The sequence below is a fragment of the Camelina sativa genome, chromosome 3, assembly GCF_030686135.1.
Source record: "Camelina sativa cultivar CO46 ecotype springtype chromosome 3, ASM3068613v1".
NCBI lineage: Eukaryota > Viridiplantae > Streptophyta > Magnoliopsida > Brassicales > Brassicaceae > Camelina > Camelina sativa.
The window spans coordinates 15,343,700-15,363,606 of NC_141882.1; the positions used below are offsets into that span (position 1 = coordinate 15,343,700).

General features: G+C 34.6%; 2 protein-coding genes and 1 long non-coding RNA gene across 10 annotated transcripts; 2 read left to right on the top strand and 1 right to left on the bottom strand.

The window, feature by feature from the left end:
• Window positions 1-2,926: 2,926 nt before the first annotated feature.
• Window positions 2,927-5,464, bottom strand: LOC104777332 (uncharacterized). Of its 8 annotated transcripts, XR_015593044.1 has the most exons (5): window positions 5,342-5,464; window positions 4,389-4,566; window positions 3,979-4,026; window positions 3,389-3,518; window positions 2,927-3,241 (listed from the first exon to the last, which is right to left on the bottom strand). It is a non-coding gene; the product is annotated as an uncharacterized LOC104777332 (long non-coding RNA). The 8 variants fall into 8 exon arrangements; XR_766257.2 differs by lacking the exon at window positions 5,342-5,464 and having other exon boundaries at window positions 2,927-3,270; window positions 4,306-4,757; XR_766256.2 differs by lacking the exon at window positions 5,342-5,464 and having other exon boundaries at window positions 4,306-4,670.
• Window positions 5,465-11,260: 5,796 nt separating this feature from the next.
• LOC104779052 (putative glucan endo-1,3-beta-glucosidase BG4) lies at window positions 11,261-12,542 on the top strand. The gene has a single exon (XM_010503448.3). It carries the CDS (start codon window positions 11,355-11,357, stop codon window positions 12,390-12,392), a length of 1,038 nt encoding a protein of 345 aa, XP_010501750.2. The 5' UTR covers window positions 11,261-11,354; the 3' UTR covers window positions 12,393-12,542.
• Window positions 12,543-16,298: 3,756 nt separating this feature from the next.
• On the top strand, window positions 16,299-18,082 carry LOC104777333 (uncharacterized). The gene is made up of 4 exons (XM_010501558.3): window positions 16,299-17,049; window positions 17,136-17,285; window positions 17,367-17,740; window positions 17,814-18,082. Exons 1-3 carry the CDS (start codon window positions 16,765-16,767, stop codon window positions 17,460-17,462), a joined length of 531 nt encoding a protein of 176 aa, XP_010499860.2. The 5' UTR covers window positions 16,299-16,764; the 3' UTR covers window positions 17,463-17,740; window positions 17,814-18,082.
• Window positions 18,083-19,907: the final 1,825 nt, after the last annotated feature.

A 19,907-nucleotide genomic window follows, 5' to 3' on the forward strand; every position in this document is an offset into this window, starting at 1 on the left:
TAAACCTTACAGGAAATTAAAAAACAAATACCAAATATTCTAACATCTAACATAACCAAAAATTTGGCTAACCTTATATTTATTAACCATTTTCATCCATAAAAAACAAATTTGATTTTCAAATTGAATTTTTTGATTCAAGTCAGATTCATATATAGACAAACGAATCATTAATATCCTATTTACAAAGACAAATTATATGTGCTTCACAAAAATATTTCTCGCTAGCATCATATTAAAAAAATGAACATCATATTAACAAAAATATTTCTCGCTAGGATCACATTATTTCATATTAAAAAAATGCTTCTTTACTAGATGATTATATTTTTTTTTTAGAAAGTTGGATTATATGTTTTTTCATACATGACTTCTATATTCAAGATTGATGATCTATGATTTAATATAACTTAATTCCACTTTCAGTTTTAAAGTATAAAACCTATAAAACAACACTATAAGTGGGATTTCGGTATGGATGTCAATCGACGCTATTGGTGGGTCTCACTCAACACTACAAATGGTCGGGTTCTCTGGTTTATTCTCTGGTTTTGTGCATTTTAGTGTGGTTTAGAGAAAGCCTGAACATTTTCTATAAAAATAGAATGCTCTCTTCGTGTTAGGGGTTCCTCTCCCAGTTGTTCCTGCCCTAGAAGGAGAAGAGAGAGTTGTGTGGGTTTGTTTTGGAAAAGAAGAGAAAGGAGATGGTTTGGGGGTGGACAGAAAAGGGAAATAGGCCGAGCCGGGTCTTGACCTGAGGGAGAAGGAGAGATCGGGTTGTGGGTTTGAAGAGAGCTTCTCCTTTGTCGTTTTGGATGCTTGAGGAAGAGACTTTGTTCTTAAGGCATAAGAGGAGGATAAAGGATATCCATCTTCTTCATGTGTGAAGGGAAGGATGTGAGTTTTTGGTGGTAGATTGTGAGAGACAAGGAGGCTCTCTCATGGCTATTATCTAGGTAAGTTGTGTTGTTTTGATGTATAATCAATTAAGGAGTTGATGGTTGTGGAGGATTAGGGTTTTGTGGTGCAAAGGAATCTTGACATGAGGCTAAGCTCGTGGTTTCATGGTTGGTATCGTTCAACACGATGGAATTTTTTTTTTCCATTAATTTCGCCAAAAAAGATGCTGAAACCAGTTTTGAATTACTTCCTCATTCGAGGACAAAATAATCTGTCTTTATTCAAGATCCGAGTAGAATATTCTAGAGTCATAAAAAGATCCGTGTGTTTTAAAAAGCTAAAATTGGCAGACTGCTCTTTTTAGTATTTTTTTTGTTTGTTATAAATCGAGTGTCATTACATTACATTGTAATGTAATAATCTAAAACTTTATGTCTACATAGTAAAAAATGCTTTCTTTTTAATAATATAGATAGATACCATGACATTCAAATTTCTTCTAACAATGGAGTATGCTTTTCGTAAAAACGGCCAAAAACAACCCCAACTATTTGCCAACGTTTTTTCATACCCAAACTTGAATGCCCTCACTTACCAACCTGAACTATAATATATTTCAAATTTACAATCTGAACCTTATGAATTGTTGCCAATTTCAACATGTGCTTGAATGTCGTTAAGTAGATGTTTAACGGTAGTGACTCAGATGACATGTGGTGTACATATGGCATTGTAGCTTAGTAAAACTGTAACGCTCGGACCGCCACCTCTCAGTGGGTCCTATATCCACTCCCAGTATATGGTCCCACCTTCTTTAATGGGCCTCACGTCCTCTCACTAGACTCGTGAACCCATCCATATCCGACGGTTGGTTTGTTACGTCTGGGAGGATTTAAAGACTTCTTTACTGTCCCTACAAATCACTACATGATTTTTCCCTGTATTTTGTCCTCATTCGCACAGTTCTGACAGTCACTTCCTGGAAGGTCACCAATCCAGAGACAACTCAAGCTCAAGCACGATTAACTCTAGAGTTCTCTCAGGACTCGAGACCAAAAACATAAGTGCACTTTAGTGACATAGGTGGACAAATCAATTCTTTTAAAACCTCCCTACAAACCGGGGTGTCACAAAAATAACGTCGTTTCATTATTTTTGCGTGTGTTCTAGCAAAGAATAAAACATCGTCGTTTTACAATTGGAGAACAAAATTAAAATTAGGGTTTTGTGTTCTTACTCTTGTCACAGATGAAAGTGAGTTTTGTGAAACAGAGAGTTAGTGTTTTGTCGAGATATGTGGTTTGTAATCGAAGGAGCCAAGATATTGTTTCACTAAAACGTGTTTGAAGGTCTAATATGGGGTCCTTGAGAAGATAACATCAGGTAACGATTTGTTTTTCAGTTTTGCATTTTTGGCACCATATGTCGATAAAATAAGCGAGTTGTCCCTTGTTTTGATGTTAGTTTTTTAATGTCGTTTTCAGTATGAATATTGTTGAAGTAACACTCTTTGTTTATCACGGTGGGAGTTGGTCGGCTACTGAAGATGGGAATGGTTATGTTGGTGGTGAGATATCAACGATTGAGTGTAAGGCTGAAGAATTTTACACAATGGTGGGGAAATAAATTGGCTGTCATTTTATGGGAAGATATTGAGGTATAGTTACCCTTTTGAAGAAACTAAGGAGCGAAAGGAATTGAGTGGAAGTAATTTCAATATATAAGATGTGTGATGGAGCTCGATGGGTAAGGTTGTTAACATGTTTTTGACCAAAGCAACAAAGGAACACGAAGAATATGAGGAGATTAGTAGTGAGCCATGTGAGGAAGAACTGAGAGTTGAAAGAAATGTGGCTGCTTTTGCTGATGAAGATGAGGATGAAGAGTTTGACTATCAAGGCATCCGCATTAGTCATCCTCTCAGGGGTGTCTTAATGTTAAATTTAATACTAATTAAATCCAAAAACTCCAACTAACTTTTGATTATTTTTTTTCCCTTCCATTGGTGACCTTGAAAATGGGTGTCTTATGAAAAAAAATATTTATATAAAAAATGTGTTAATAAAAGAGAATTGCAAAAGAAAGTAGTGATATAATTTTTCATCACATAAACAAAGTCTTATAGAGTGATATCATTAATCCAAATGAAGTGTCATAGATTCCATGCTCTTAGACATTAGATCTTGTCCTGCACCTTATGCAATCACAATCACCATGTGACCACTCTCCTTGAGCCGTTTCTCTATGTACTCAAACAATCCACCTTCTCCATCTAGGTAAAATGGTGATTCCGAAATCAAAGAGCAGTCCACATCTTTGCTTGCTAGAGTAGCGTAAATCACTATGAACCACGTTAAAGCAGTTCATGCACTTATGAAATAATGCAATAAGAGAGCTTGAAATAATAACATCACAAATTTGTGAAATGATATAATAAGAGAGCTTGATAAGGCAAACAAAAGATGAAGCAGAAGAGTAGATTACTCACCGCTGTAGCGACCCATAAGCTTGACAACGCCAATATCATTCTCTATACTCTCAGCTTCCACATGTGCTGCGTCAATAGCTTGTTGAGCCTCTTCTACAGCTGTGTCAAACCCCAAAGATTTGTCTATCACCTGAACAGAACAAAGGTGAATTTTCTCAGTATCTTCACATAGAAAGTACAGCTTTTCTTTAGAGATGAAACATAGAGAGGGCTACATAGGTACCATCACAAGATTAAAAAATATTGAGACTTGACACATTTGTTCAACTTCAGCAATGCTCATGAGAATTCAATAATGAAAACTTTCAGCAAGTTCAACTAAGACTGAAAACTTTGTTCTATATATCTTCACGTGTAGGATTCAGCAAGTTCAACTAAGACTGGAAACTTTGTTCTATATATCTTCACGTGTAGGATTCAGTAATTTGATTGTTAACAGTAGTGATTAAGGAGAAGGAAGCAATAACAAGTCTATTGACACTAAGCAAAATTGAAGACAAAGAAAAGTAAAAAGAGAAACAATGGCTGCAAATGTAAACCAAAAAGGCCAAAAAGCAACATGTAATAGTATATTAAAAGCATAAACTTACATCATCCAACAGCAGATCGTCGCAGTAATAACCAAGGTAAGATGCAGCCTGTTATCAGAGAAATAAAGATGAGATATTTTTACTCCATTACATGGTTACAGAAGGGGAGAGCCAAAGCAAAACAGTCAAAAAAACAAAGTAAGACAGACTATAAATTACAAAACTTGAACACAACCATAAACCTTCAGAGCACAAGAAACAAAACCGGTATAGTACTATTTCTAATATATATCAACCAAGCTCCCTTGAAGATATCACCACGTCAAGCAACCCATGTATTTCAAATGTGTAAAGTCTCAATATTTGAAAGGTCAAAATGGAATTTACCTCAAAATACAACTGATGCTCCTCGCAAAACAAATATCAATACAGAGCAAACTTCACAAAGCAGTCAATCAATCGATTAATACCTCAAAATATAACTGATGCTCCTCCCCACTATCCCTCTTACCACCGTTCTCTTCGCCGTCTTCTCTTCATAAATCAGTTGATTAATACCCAGAATTGAACAGATCAATTTTATCTGGAAACTGATGGGTTGTGAATCAAATTGTGAAAAATCGATTCTTCTCCCGATTTCTTCTCTCGCTTTGAAAAGAAAGATAACCAAATGCAGAAAAAATCAAAAATCAAAAAAAAACAAAAAACAAAAAACAAAACAAACAAACGACTGCAATCATATTTTGACACGTAGAGGGTTTCTGAGGGTCTTATATTTTCTCCTAAGAGACACAGTTCTCTAAAAATCAAAGGTTAAAACTTTATTTTTATTATGTTTTAATATTTAAAAAATAAAAAAGATCCCATAGGTTATACCGATGGGAATGTTCACATAATCTCCTCCTAATTCTGATAATGGGTCTGTTCGTTTCGTTGACGCTGGCGGCAGCGGCAGCGGCAAACGCAACTTTTTTAATCGCCGCATCTAATCGACATTCAAAATCAGAAGCTGCGTTTGTCGCAGCGTCATGTCGCAGGTACTTGCGGCAACCAAACGAACAACGATAGCTGCGGTTGACGCAGCCGCAGGTACTTGCGGCGACGAAACGAACAGACTCAATGAAGATGACGAGGTGAGTTATGTGAGATGCTAGCGAGAAAGTGGTCAACTCAAGATGCATCAAGTGTTTGAAAGCTTGGTAGATTATGCATTAAAAGGTGGATGTAATATTATGTTAATCCGATGGATAAAAGACAAGTGTTATGTAGTGCGTGGAGAAGAAGATAGTGAAATCTATTGTAAATGGAGGATCTATTGCGCCTAACAAGAGCCATGTGAAAAGTATCATGTGAAATCATTTGAAGATGAATACTTTTATACTCCGGATAGATATTACAAGATCTTGAGATCAAGAGTACTTACAAATATTTTTCTTCAACCGAGAAAAGTGGAAAAGGCTGTTTTGAAAAACTATAATCTCATTATCGCACTTAGAAAAAGAAAAAAGAAGACAATGAATTCTGATTGTCACACTTCGTGAATGCAAATTAAAATTGGTTTTAAATTGGTATGATATCAAATCAAAAAATTAAGATAATTCATTTGTTAGATAAGAAAATTATTCAACTGATTATATTTTAGTCCACTCTAAATTAATACACCAATTTTAGGTAGATTGGTTTTATTAAACTTGCAAGTGGATGCACAAATTATTGGGTTCGTTCAATGCATAATTAATTAGTTTTATGATATCAACCAACAATGTTAGATGGGCAAGTTATTCGACTAACTGAGTAATGATTATTTTCTTATCCACTCTTTATTGCTTTTTTTGTCAGTATTTATAATCAACTCTAAGTTGATAATTTTAGGTTAATGACCTTAAAATCAATAAAGATATATTATCTAAACTAACAATTGTTTTTTCTGTTCACAAAAAAAAAAAATATGAATTTTGAAGTCTTGGTATAGACTGTAACGCCCGCGAACCAAAACTCAGCATTTTGGGGTAGGTGTCGATCGACACTCATGTGGTGTCGGTCGACACCACTTATTTCTGGTTCGACCAGATTGATTTAATTATTGATTTGAACCGGTTTCGTTGAGGAAAAACCATTGAACCGAGATATTTAAGTGGGAAAACGACCTAGGTCGTGTTTTATTTTTGTCTTGGTCGTCGTTTGTTGTTTTTGAGAGAGAAAGAGGAGAAAACAGTTTCTAAGAGTTCTTGTGAGAGTTTCTGAGATTTGCAGGCATTTTTGGAGAGATCTTGCTATGAGAGTTAAGATCCAAAGCTAGGAACGTGGTGGGAAGGTTTCTGTGGTGGTAGCTTCGTCCTTTGGGCTTATATCTCTTTGTTGGCTAAGGTGAGTGCATGACCATGGCTTATCGAAGCTAAGATCTCTGTTTCTGTGATATTGTGTGTTGTTTGGTTGTATCTTTTTGGTTGTTTGTGAGTTTTTCGTAGCTCCTGAGGCTTGGATTCGTTCATGAGATTGTGTGGGACGAAGAGGAGAAGTTAGGAGGCGAGATTCGGAGGTTCTGTTCGAAGGAAATCACTGCTCGACAGTGGTGTCGGTCGACACCAATGTGGTGTCGGTCGACACTAACGCGAAGACGGCTCGGGAACTTAGCGAGTGTCGGTCGACACCATGTGGAGGTGTCGGTCGACACTGTTAGGGTTTCGGGGTGTCGAGCAGGTGTCGGTCGACACCCAAGTGGTGTTGGTTGACACTAGATGTCCAGTGTCGGTCGACACCTTTTGGTATCGGTCGACACTATTCTGACAGTAACTGGATCGTGTCGGATCACCTGTTCATGTTCCTGGTTTGTTTTATTGTTGTTGTTTGTGGCATGAGAGATCTTATTGCTTGTGTGTATAGCCCAGTAGATGGGAGGATTGTCTTACTGAGTATTTATCAAATACTCATGCATCTCAATTTGTGTTTGTGGTGCAGGTAAAGGCAAAGTGTAATCGTGGAATCAAGGCAATGAAGAGGAAGATGTTCTAGGGACTCGATTGGATGTTGTCTGGCATTGCTAGGTTGCTATAGTTGGGTCTTTAGAACTTATTAGGTTGCCGGTTCCTTGGTTTCCTGTTGTTTGACATTGAAATGGTTAGGATTGGTTGTTGGTTATTCTATTATGGATTAATATTGGATTATTGGTTCAATTGGTTATATAATTGGTATTGTTATTCCGCTGTTGTTTGTGATTGTGGTTAGGTGGCTAGTGAGTATGGGATCACTAGTCATATATATTTATATTATTATTATTTATTATTAAAAAAAACGGGTCAAGTCGTTTCATAGACTCATACATCAATTATCTTAGAGACAAGTGTGTAATAAATTATCTCTCCCAACAAGATATCAAACTCCGTCTACATAGTTTGAGAGAAACAAATGTTGGCCTATGATAAATATATGATTTTCACAAAAACATATAACTGTATCTTTCAAAAAATGAACTTCATTTCAGCTTTAAACACACAAAATTGTAATTGGGGAAGAACTTGAATTGTATGTATTGAAAATTTCAAATCACCATTAAGAGTTCATTTTCGGGATATCTTGGTAATGTATGTAGCATAACCACAAGTCTAATTCTTGAGTTTATCTTGAAGGATGTACTTCTCTTGTTTACCCCCTCTTGATTAATCAATCATAATTTACTATGTACTCTAATTCAAAAAAAAAAATCTTATCTAACATAACTTTATAAGTAAAATAATAAGATTTTACTTATATAGTTATCCTAAATAAGTGTTGTTGTAGGGATGATTTTCATTTTCTTATTAAGTGTTGTTATCTCTTTTCAATGTGATAATACTATTTAAATTACTAATATAACCTTAACTAAATTAATACAAATGACGAAAAACTGAAAATAACAAATATCCTAAATACAAGGATAATCGCTCATCATCCTGTTAAACTAGATCAATCCAACCCTCAAAATCATCAATAAGAAACCGACATTAAGAAAAAAAATCAAAATTGAAATTAAAATGAAGACAAAAAAATAGATGTTATCTTATAACCATGCTTGGTTATTCCAATGAAGACATTTTTTCTTTCCTTTTGAGTTTTCTGGGTTTTTTTTTTGTCTTCATTGCAATAACCAAGCATGGTTTAAGGTTATTATGATGAAGATGGAAGCTCATCAGAAATTTGGTTAAGCTTGCTGGAAAATCAGAAGAGGCGGAGGAGGAAAAGAAGAAGCTCACCACCTAAATGTCAATTACAAAACAAAAGAGGAAGCTTCGTAGCAGATTTTGATTTTGATTTTGCGAGAGGAAAAGAGAAAGCTTCGTTCCTCCATGTCTAGGGTGAAAGAAATCAATCAGAGAAGTTAATTTTTAGAAAAAGAAAAATATGGAGGAATTGAGTTTGTGAGGGAGGTGAACGGAGAAAAAAAATTGGGGATGAGAAAAGGAGTTCGACGGAGGTGACCAAAAAAAAATAAAAGAAGTTGAAATTAATTTATTGAATAAAAAAGAAACAAATAATAAAATTGTAAATTAGTCTTAATCATGAGGTCAAAATAGTCAAAATATACACTTTCTTAATCTAAGAGAATTTTTCCAGAACGACACTTATTTAGGATCGGAGGGAGTACTAAATAAGAATTTAAAGCCATTAACTCTAACATTATTTATAGTTTTAGTAATAAAATCTAAATCCTAACCATTTTTTATAAACCCAAACCGACATATAAATTTGTTTAATTGTAAAATCTAAATTCCAGCCACTTTTTTTATAAAACAAAATAGACATATTCTTTTTTAATTGTAAAATTTAAACCTTAATACTTTCAAACTGACATATAGTTTTGTTTAATTGTAAGATATAAACTCAAATTAACCCCTCTTTTATAAATTTAAACCAACATATAAATGTGTTTAATTGTAAAATCCAAATCACAATTCTTTTTTATAAACTCGAACTAACCTATAATTTTAATTAATTGTAAAATATAAACATTTTCCATTCTTTTATAAACCAAAACCGACATATGATTTCGTTTAATTATAAAATTTAGACCTTAAGACTTATTTATAAATCTAAACCGATTTGCATAATTCAATTTAATTGAAATCATAATCCTTTTATATGAATTCAAACTAACATATAACTTTGTTTAGTTATAAAATCTAAACTCAAACTTTTATTTATAAACCATAACTAATGTCTTATAGATTTTGTTTATCCAATTTTTTTTATCAATTTAATTTTTATTTTTATTTTAAAAATAGTATTAAATGAAATATTGTTGTATTTTGATTAATTAAGTAAGAGAGCATCAATAAACAAATTCACCCTATAGGAATAAGTCCAGTTTTTTACTGGTCGAAAAAAGAAGATTCATTCATGTTGTGGTAAGTTTTTAGCTTTAAATAACGGTTTAATCATCTGCAAAAGTGTAAAAGTTGGATATAATATTTATCATCTGGAAATTAGTTAAGAAAATATAATATTTTTTAATTGTTTCCTCTTAAAATCTAGAGAAATTGGCATATGAATACAAAACTACTGCAGACTAGAAGATCTGCCACATCGCCACATTGTTGGAATGATCTAGAGTGAAAGATCGGCCGACGACACAAATAAAATCATTTTGAAAGCGACACAATGTAATGGAGGAACGCGATTGACGATAATCTCTTGTAATAGTTGTAAGAATGTGTTTTTGGAGCCAAAGTGACAAAAAAAACTTTATATCATACTTTCGGCAAGTCTTGCCCCATTAGCATGAATACAACGGAGCTGAGCAACCAGGCCCCTTCAACATCTCTCATAATATGTTCTACTTGTGGCTTAGTTTAGTATCTCTCGGACTGCAATACAACAAATAAAGTTGCTTCGGTATAGTTAATTGAATCCTTTTATCTTCGAACATCCAACGTGTGATCTTTTGGGGTTTAGTGGTTCAACCACGTTAACATGCGATACGGTTCGCCCTCGTAGATTAGTGATTACTATTATAAGATAGTTGTGTTCTAAGTACTTTTATATAGTTATATATATAGACAAGTAAATCGGATAAAACACTCATACCCAAAAATAAAACACTAAAAAGAAAACAAAAAGAAAAACGGATAAAATTCGATTATTACTATTCGTATAAAGAAGAGAAATACCCTAAAATAGCACTAAAACAAGTTTTATGGACAATTATATCACATATTACATAAATTTCCAAAAATAGCACTATTTAACACATTAAAATAATTAAAATTAATTTTTAGAATTTTTTTTTTTAGGTTTGGGTTCTCATTTTCATATTTAGGGTATAGTTTTGAGGGGTATGGTTTAGTATTTTAAATTTATGATTTAGTTTTAAAATATTAATTAGTGTTATTTTTAGAATTTTAGAGATATTTTGCTAAATTTGGGAAAAAAACTTTTTTTTTTGCTATTTTTAAAAATCTCCCTATAAAGAATCAGTCCCAAAAAAATCATGCATTGACCTTTTTATTCAAATCTTGCATATTGCAAAATATAATACTAGTAGATTATTCAACAAGAGAGTATAAAGATTGCTAAAATGAGTAGTTTTAATTAGTTGTATATAACTATTAGGTCGAGTGAATAGCATTGGAAACTGTAACTTCATTAATCAAATTAACCTCTTCTTAATACTTTTATAAACCTTATATTATACGGAGTATATCAAATTAAATATCAACACTTCAAAGTCCCTTATAAATAATATAGAATATAGATTATAGATATTTGTACTTACTTATTACTTGGTGCAGGAACGATAGTATTTTATTGCTATAAATATGGATTATTAAAAAAATAAGACATGTATTTGGACATTTCCCTTCAACTCCACCGGTTCTTCGGAAGAATCAACTTACTTCTACCTTCTTCATTGATCTGGGGGAAAAGGAACCGTCTACCCGTTGGGAAGCTAGACATCAAGTAAGTGGCTTGATGAGCATAACTAAGCTCACACGAATCCAAAAGAAAAGTATACATAATGAATCAATTATCAATGATTTTGGAAAATATAAAGAGAACTTGGTCCACCTGTATTCAAATTTATTAATCACTTTAATGATTTATGTATATTCGTAGTCAAATTCAAGTACCTTTCAGTTTACTTTGTTACTTGTACAAAAATATGAACAATACATGAATTTATTAATTACGTATATTTTATATATTAATTTACTCAAATTCACGTACTTTCTTGGGTACGTTTTTTCTAGACTGGAAATAGATCTCAAATTCACTTATTATCAAAAAAGAAAAGCATTACTACAATAAAGACTGATCTCAAATATGTAGCTATAAATATACACACATATGCAACCTATATTTTGCAACGTAACCAAAACAAATAAAGAAGCCAAGTTTGGTTCCTTCCTCTTTTACAGGCGCAAGTACGACCTTTTTTGCTATCTCTACACAAAAGTTTCATCATGATCTATTCCTCTAAAAAGCTGTTCTTGTTCTTCCTCTCCTGCATTATGATGATATTCAACTACAACACTAGTGGCTTCTTAACCGCAACAAATAGCGTTGGTTTGAACTACGGCCTCCTCGGAGATAACCTCCCAACTCCGTCCAATGTTCTCAACCTTTACAAGTCCATAGGGATTACAAAAATCCGAATCTTCGACCCCAACACAGAGGTTCTTAAAGCCTTACGCGGCCACCGCAATATTGAAGTCACTGTTGGCGTTAAGGACCAGGACTTGGCTGCTCTTGCAGCTAGCGAAGAAGCTGTTAAGGGCTGGTTTGTGACCAACATCGAGCCTTACTTAGCCGACGTCAACATTTCTTTCATTACAGTTGGTAATGAAGTCATCCCTGGACCAATCGGTCCGCAAGTGCTTCCGGTAATGCAGTCTCTCACCAACCTGGTCAAGTCAAGGAACCTTCCGATCTCGATAAGCACCGTGGTGGCTATGTCGAATCTCGAGAAATCATACCCACCGTCCACTGGAAAGTTCACGTCCCAGGCGCGGGAACAACTTGTCCCCGTGCTAAAACTGTTGTCTCAAACAAGTACGCCTATCCTCGTCAATATCTATCCTTACTTCCCTTACGCATCCGACCCATCGAACATCCGTCTCGACTATGCTACCTTCAACACTGAGGCCATCGTGGTCCAAGATGGACCATTGGGCTATTCAAACATGTTTGATGCAATCTTCGACGCATTCGTGTGGGCAATGGAGAAGGAAGGCGTGAAAGGTTTACCAATGGTGGTGTCCGAGACCGGATGGCCATCAGCTGGAAATGGGAACCTAACCACACCGGATATCGCGGGTACGTACAATAGTAATTTTGTGAAGCATATAGTAAGCGGAAAAGGGACGCCTAAGAGGCCTAACAAAGGCTTCGACGGGTTTCTATTTGCAACGTTCAACGAAAATCAAAAGCCGGCCGGGACTGAACAGAATTTTGGGTTGTACAATCCTACTGGTATGAAACCCATCTACAAGCTATTTTAAAGTGTGAAAGTTTCTTAGACTTTTCCGATTCACTAATAAGTGAGATTAAGAGCATGATTACTGGGGTTCTGGTAGAGATTCTCTCAATTAAAAATTTAAAAGTAATAATAAAAAAAGAAAAAAACTGAGTAACGTTACTTTCTATAGAAACGAAGAAGCGTTACTCAACACGAGTGGCAACATCTAATTAGTTAATTTTCTATTTTTAGATTTATTATTTAAATATATAATAATATTAAAAAAATCATTAAAATATATTTTTTGGAGTAACAATCAATCCGTTGCTGGGATAATGATGCTCTTAACACATGTTATAAGCAATTGGCTTATGTGAGAGTGGTGATGAGATCTAGTAGAGGAACTTAATTGACATTGAATTTGGTAGTTAAAACTACTTTCTCCGGTTTTAGTTAATGGATTCCTTCATCCATCATAAGAGTATGCCATTTGTTTCGTATCGGCCGTCTTGTTTGTGCATTTCTTAAATGAATATAATTTTTAATATTTTTATATTGTTAAGCAAAATCAGTCTCCCAAATTGTTTCAAAAATCAAGGTTTAAATAAATCTTAACAAACTGCATTATAGCGATCTTGATTACACAATGTTCTTTAGCATTACAAGATTAAGATTAAATCCTTTTTAACTTTGGAAACTCGTGAATGTTTCTGAAGAAAAAAGATTTTAACCTTTATGATAAAATATGACTTTCGATATGAATTTAGGGTTGAGCCCCAAATTTGTTTTCGCAAATCTTGACAAATGATTTTGGAGTTAGTCATCTTTTATAAATCCAAAAATTTTACCTATTACTAAAAAAAATTTGAATAGTACTCCTAAATGTCCATGTTAACTATTACTCCGACTCCAACACATACAATTAACTCAAAACCTAACGATGATATCTCATTTTCATGCTAATGTATTCGAACACAAATGTTCTTTACCGATCCAATGAATCTTACTTTCTTTATTCCACATTGACAATCCGCAATAGCACTTGTTATACAAAAGAGTTTAAAAACTAGTCATGCATATAGATGCCATTACGACGGATATATCAACAAGACTTCCTCCCGTCAACATGTTTTCTCATTACCAAAACCAGTTACCTTCGGTCCCAAACTACCAAATGCAATTTACCATTGCTTGTTATGAACCATTGTGAGTTGTGACAATCATATAGTTTTCTTGAGACTCCTTCATTTTCAATCCATCTCTTCTCCATTTTTTTTTTTTTTTTTGCATTTATACGTTTAAAAGCTAAGCAATACACAGCTTTTTATCATAATATAAAGGGCTTTTAGCACTCATACCCACTTTAGGGTAAACTTCTTTCACAAAAACCCACTTTCCCAACTTTCTATACTTTTATGAGTTTGTTGTTTAGGTGTTCATGTTTTTTTTTACAATTTTGTCTTCAGAAAAATTTTGATGGAAGATAATTTTTTTGAATCATTCTTTTTCTTTCTCTCTCTCTCACCTCTTTTTTTTTTGGACTAAGGTTCTCTCCCTCTCATCTTTCTCTTTTTCTCTTCATTTTCTTTAATTGTACTAGTTATTACAGTATCAAAAATTATATATTTATTTTTATACAATAAGTTATGATTTAAATTTTTCTACATTTTAAGATCTATATTAATATATTTTAGATGAACTATTGTACATTATGGTACAATGACAACATCAAATCCATATATCTATGGTCTTGTAGATACCAATCAATTCAGGTGTCCATGACAACATATATATATGGAAACATATTATCGAAGTAATACCCATCAATTCAGAATAGAAGTAATACCCATCAATTCAGGTGTCCATGACAACATGTCCATTTGGAAACATATTATCGATCGGGGTTACAGTGCAATTTGTGGATAGAATATTTGTCCACATGGATAACTATTTGTGGATACAGTATTTGTGGATACAATATTTGTCAAACTTATCCAAATGGATAACTATTTGTGGATACAATATAAGTAATAGGTAACACTCACACAACAAAACTCAAACTTTTTCCCAGATTGAACGAAAACTAATTCAATTTTTAAAAAGCTCACAATACCACAATTAATCCGTAAAATCACAATAAAACCAAGAAACCCCATATCGAATTTCATATAATCTAAAGTGATAAGGAAAGAGATCTAAATATTTCACTTTCTCTGGATTTTCACTATTGTTGGAATGGTTTTTGAAAAATTTAGAAAAGGAATGGCATAGAGAAAGAGAGAGAAACAAAAACAAGCTTTTCTCTTTCAATGGATTAACAAAAGAAAAACAAAGAAGAAGAAGAAAATGTATTGTTTGGTTGAATAATTGGGAGGATGGTGAGTTGGATTTTTTTGTTGGTTGATAAATTGGAGGAATCATGGTTGAAGAAGAAGAAGATGTATTGTTTTCTCTCTCTATAATTAGAATCTACATAGGTAAGTTAATTGGAAGAGAGTTGGTTTGTTTAGATTGAGGGGTAAGTAGTAATTTTACAAAAGGAAAGTATATTGATAGTAGAAAGTGGGTGTGTATGTTAATAGTTTAGGAGAAAGTAGGTGTAAGTGCAAAATTCTCTAATATAAAACTGTTTTAAAATTGCCGACATGAAAAAGGACTATTCTAAAATGAGTTTTCGTCTGAGGAGCCCCTAAAAGAATTCTGACAATCTCAAAACTCCCTCTCCTTTCTGGCCTTTATTTTTGTTTTTTTTAAAAAATCGAGATAGTGGTGTTTTACTCTATTGTCCAAAGAAAACTAAGATATTTACAAAAAATACTTGGGTAGTATCCACCCAACCAAACAAAATCGGATCTAAGACCCGAAAAACTGAATCTTTTAAAAAAAACTGTAAAATTTATCTGTTTAAAACCGCTCTCTTTATTCGGGAAACTCGAATCGATTTGGGTAAAACTGTAGAACTAGGGTTTTCACGTTTTCTTTCAATCAACCAAAAATCGAGTAAGAAGATGGTGAAAACAAGGGAGGTCGTGTTAGGAGGAGTGATCGTTTGAAAGAAAAAAGGATCTCACAAGGAGATGGTGGTTCGAAAGCAAAATCCGATTCGCCGGAAGTAGGTGTGCCGGGTTTGAGTCCGGCGACAGTAGGAGGAGAGAGAGCTTTGAGTATGGTGTCGGAAGAAAGTGAAACTCGAGTTTTGGAGGAACCCAATCCGGTGGCGGAAGAAATTGAAACTCGAGTTTTGGAGGAACCCAATCCGGTGGTCGAAGGAGAAAGTGAAACTCGAGTTTCGGAGGAATCCAATCCGGTGGTCGAAGGAGAAAGTGAAACTCGAGTTTCGGAGGAACCCAATCCGGTGGTCGAAGGAGAAAATGAGAAGGAAGGATTGAAAGCAAAATCCGGTACTCCGGAATCAAGTAATCGAGAAGAAGATGATGAAGAAGGAGGAGATAACGAGAGATCTACTTCTGTGGAATCAAGCGATGGAGAAGAAGAAGGAAACAATGAAGGGGAAGAAGAAAACAATGAAGGTGAAGATGGGAAGAAAAAGACAATGAAGGGGAAGAAGAAAACGATGAAGGAGAAGAAGAAGAAGAAGATAAGGAGGGAAGTTCGAACTCGGTAGGTAACTCGAGAAGGAGTACAAGCGAAAGTGAGAGGGAGCACGAGGAGCACAACGATGCAAGTGTAAGTACAACTAGTCTGTGTCATTCGGAAGTGAAATGGAATTTGAAATCGATCTAGTAGAACTGGTAGAACTGGTGCAACTATTGGGTGTAGAACTAGTAGAAATGGTACAACTAGGTGTTGTAAATTTAGTAGAACTGGTACAACTAGGTGGTGTAGAACTAGTAGAACTGGTACAACTAGTTGGTGTAGAACTAGTAGAACTGGTACAACTAGTTGGTGTATAACTGGTAGAACTCATGTAAAACTGATATTGTTGCAGGAATCGGAGGAGGAAACAGAAGCGATGCAACCTTTAGGAATGCACTTCAAGCCTAGTCAGTACAACAAGAGAATCAAGCTATCGACAAGGTGTCATATTTTTGAAACCTTGACAACGCTTGATAAATTAGAGCATTCACTGACTAGTTTTGAGAGGGATTGGTTTGAGAAACATCCACAATTCAAGCACATTTTCCACATGCCAAGGGACCCAAACCACAAGCTTATGGGAATGTGGTTGCTCTTACTTCGAACAGCAGAAATTGAAAAAAAGAAGGAAGTATGGTTTGTTGTGAATGGTGTGCCAATCCGTTATGGTCTGAGAGAACACGCGTTGATATCTGGATTAGATTGTCGGTGCTATCCACTTAATTACAAGGAAGCCGACAGTAACGAGTTTCGAAGGAAGTATTTTTTACGAAAAAAAAAAGGTTAGACTTTAAGATGTGAAGTAAAAGTTAAAGGTAATGCAACCAGGTCGTACTCGTCATAGGTTGAAGATGGCGGTTCTCTACTGTTTAGGAAGCATCATTGTAGGCCATACAAAAGACTCGGGAGAAAATGTTGCGGGTATCGATGAGTTTGTTGTAAGAGCAGTGGATGATCTAAATTTTTCTGTGCCTTTTCCTTGGGGGAGATTATCATTCGATAACATGCTAGAAGAGATTTCCCATACAATGAGGCATTTTAAAGGGGTCGTGAAGAAAGAGGATGCGTTATGGCCTGTTCCAGGTTTCTGTATTCCATTGGAGGTAAGTTAGTTTAAAATTTGAAGTCTTTTCATTGTTTATATTTCTTAAAAGTGAAGCTGATTTTAGTTTTTATTTGTGTTGTGTAGTTTTTACTATTTGAGGCAGTTCCAATTTTGGGGAACACTTACATTGACGAAATTCCTGAGGCGGCTGAAAGTTGTCCTAGGATGTGCAGGAGGAAATTTAAGAAAGGTTTTCCTCTAAAGGATTTAGGTGATACACTTGGTACAACAACGGTTAGTTATCCTAACAACTGAAATTATTAATCATTTGAATAAATTGGTTTGTAATGTATCTAAAGTAGGTCGTTTACACAGGCAATAGCTAGTGTGATCCCTCATATTGATGAAGAAATTCCTCTTCTCAATTTAATCATGGAATCACTGAGGAAGATGATACCCATGATGTCGTAGTTGCCAGTTGGATGTGTCGCCTTCGTAGAGGACTACCTGTACTTTTGGAGGAGATGTACACAGCAGATGTGGCTTCTCGTTCAGGACAAAACGATGGGAATGAGGAAATAGACGCCAATGAACAACCGAGAGAAGATACTATTGAGTTGGTGGATCTTCTAAGGACCATGAAGGAGGAGATGAAAACCAAGTTCGATAACATTTCGGCGAAGATTGATGGGCTTGAAAAAAGGATCGAACCGTTGGAAGTATTCGTGAAAGAGCAAGAGAAATCAAAGGTAATACTTCGTAATACTATAGTAATACTTGGTAATACTAGAAGGTGTTAAACAATATTTGCTTTCATGTCAGGCGCGTGGAGATGATGAGCATCCGAGTAGCTCGCAAGGAGGAAGAGGGACGAAGAGAAAAAGGTCTAAGAAGTAGTAAAACTATGTTATTTTCTTTGATTTGTCATCGTAGTACTAGTAAAACTATGTAAAACTTCGTTATTTTGTTGGATTTGGGATTGGTAATACTAGTAAAATTATGTAAAACTTCGTTATTTTGTTGGATTTGGGATAGGTATTACTAGTAAAACTATGTAAAACTACGTTATTTTCTTGGATTTGTCGTTCGTATTTTTGGTAAACCTACGTAAAACTAAACAAAACAAGAGAATTCATAGAAAAATAGAGTAACATCATGATTCAACAAGAGAAGTCACATAAAAGCTAAGAAACTGAACCAACAAGAGAATTCATATAAAATATAAGAAACAGAAACAGATTCAACAAGTTTTAAAGCAACGTAGAAGATCGACTCAGATAATATCAATTGAAACACAATCTATCCAGGAGATCGACTCGAGTTGAAAGCAACGCCACCTCCTCCCTTAGTTTGGCAATCTCTTCACTCTTCTCCTTAAGTTGCATCTACAAATTATAGATCTGAGTATGATGGGGGTCGAATTCCGTCAATCTCTCCCAATGGTTTTCAACATCCTTCCTTAAGCTTTGGGTTTCTTCTTCAATTGCATCAGCCCAAATTTTACGCCTGTGCAATCCATCATTCTGCAATATATATCAACGAACAGACATCATATTCAGATCTCTCAATTGTGTTTAATTTAGTTTAATTTACCTTATACTTAACGCAAGTAAACCATCTATTTTTCTCTGTTTCTGTTGGAGAGATCTCTTCGACGATTTGTTCGCCATGTGGGCATATTCGAGGCATGCCCAAATCACCATCGGCTATGGCTTCTCACAACGCTTCTAACTTCCTTGCCCTCTTCTGATCAACATAGTATGGGTCGGCCTCAAATTGTTCCATAGTTTGAGAAGGAGAGAAATTATAGATCTAGAATTCGACTTTCAAGATGAGAGAAGAGAAGAATACTTTCAGTTTCGAATAAAATGAATGAATGAATGAGGAGAAGCTTCTCTACTTTAAGAAAAATCTTCGGTGAAAGAAAGAAAAAACGAAAGCCTGGCCACGTGTAAAAATTGTGTGCGTTCACACTGTGTGTTCACACACAGTTTTACCGATTAATGCAGTTTCACTAAACTTACAAATAGTTGTACTTTAGAGGTTTCTCAGTTTTACAGTTGATTAAACTTAACTAACATACAATTACAAGCTTTTTGCAACTTCATAAGTTAAAACTTATAATTCTATAACTTTTTCATGCTTACTTGGTTATTATTTACAAAGTGACATTAAAAGTGTAAGGAAACACTTGTTGAGATTCTTTCATAAATAAATTAAAATTAGTATATTTTAGAAAATTATTCATTTATAGTAGAAACCTTTGTAGAACATTTATACAATATGTATTGTCAACTCATTGTCAACATTGGTTTTAGGTAGTAGCACCAATTTTATTATTTTCAGTAATACCAATTTTACTATTTTTACCAGTTTTATCTTAGTTGTGCCAGTTCTACTATCTTATATACACATAGTTTGAAAGAAGAAAACATTAATAGACTTCAAATTAAGTTTCAAATTAAGTTTCAAGAGGGAGTTATGCCGTAAAAAGTAGAGATTCGTCAAACCAAACACAATTGATACATGAAGAGGTGAATCAAACATGAACATTACAAGAATCTCCAAATAACAACCATTGGAGTCTTTGTCTCCGGCGCCTTTTATTATGCGTCCTAGGTCGAGTTTTTGGTCGTTTTTCCCCACCAGATGCATACCTTTTTGTTTTCTTTCTTCCCCCTTTTATTTTCCGATCAGGAGGAATGATCTGCATATCTTGGACTTCATCTAGGACATCCCATCGAGACTTACCAGGTACTAAATAAATTGTCCTGCAATATGCAATTGCCCACAGCTCCGTCCAATAATACTTAGAACACAACTCATGTAACTCGATATCATTACCTCCATATTTTTGGAATGTAATGAAAGACGCCAATGCATGCACACAAGGATACTTTTGTATATCGAAAAACC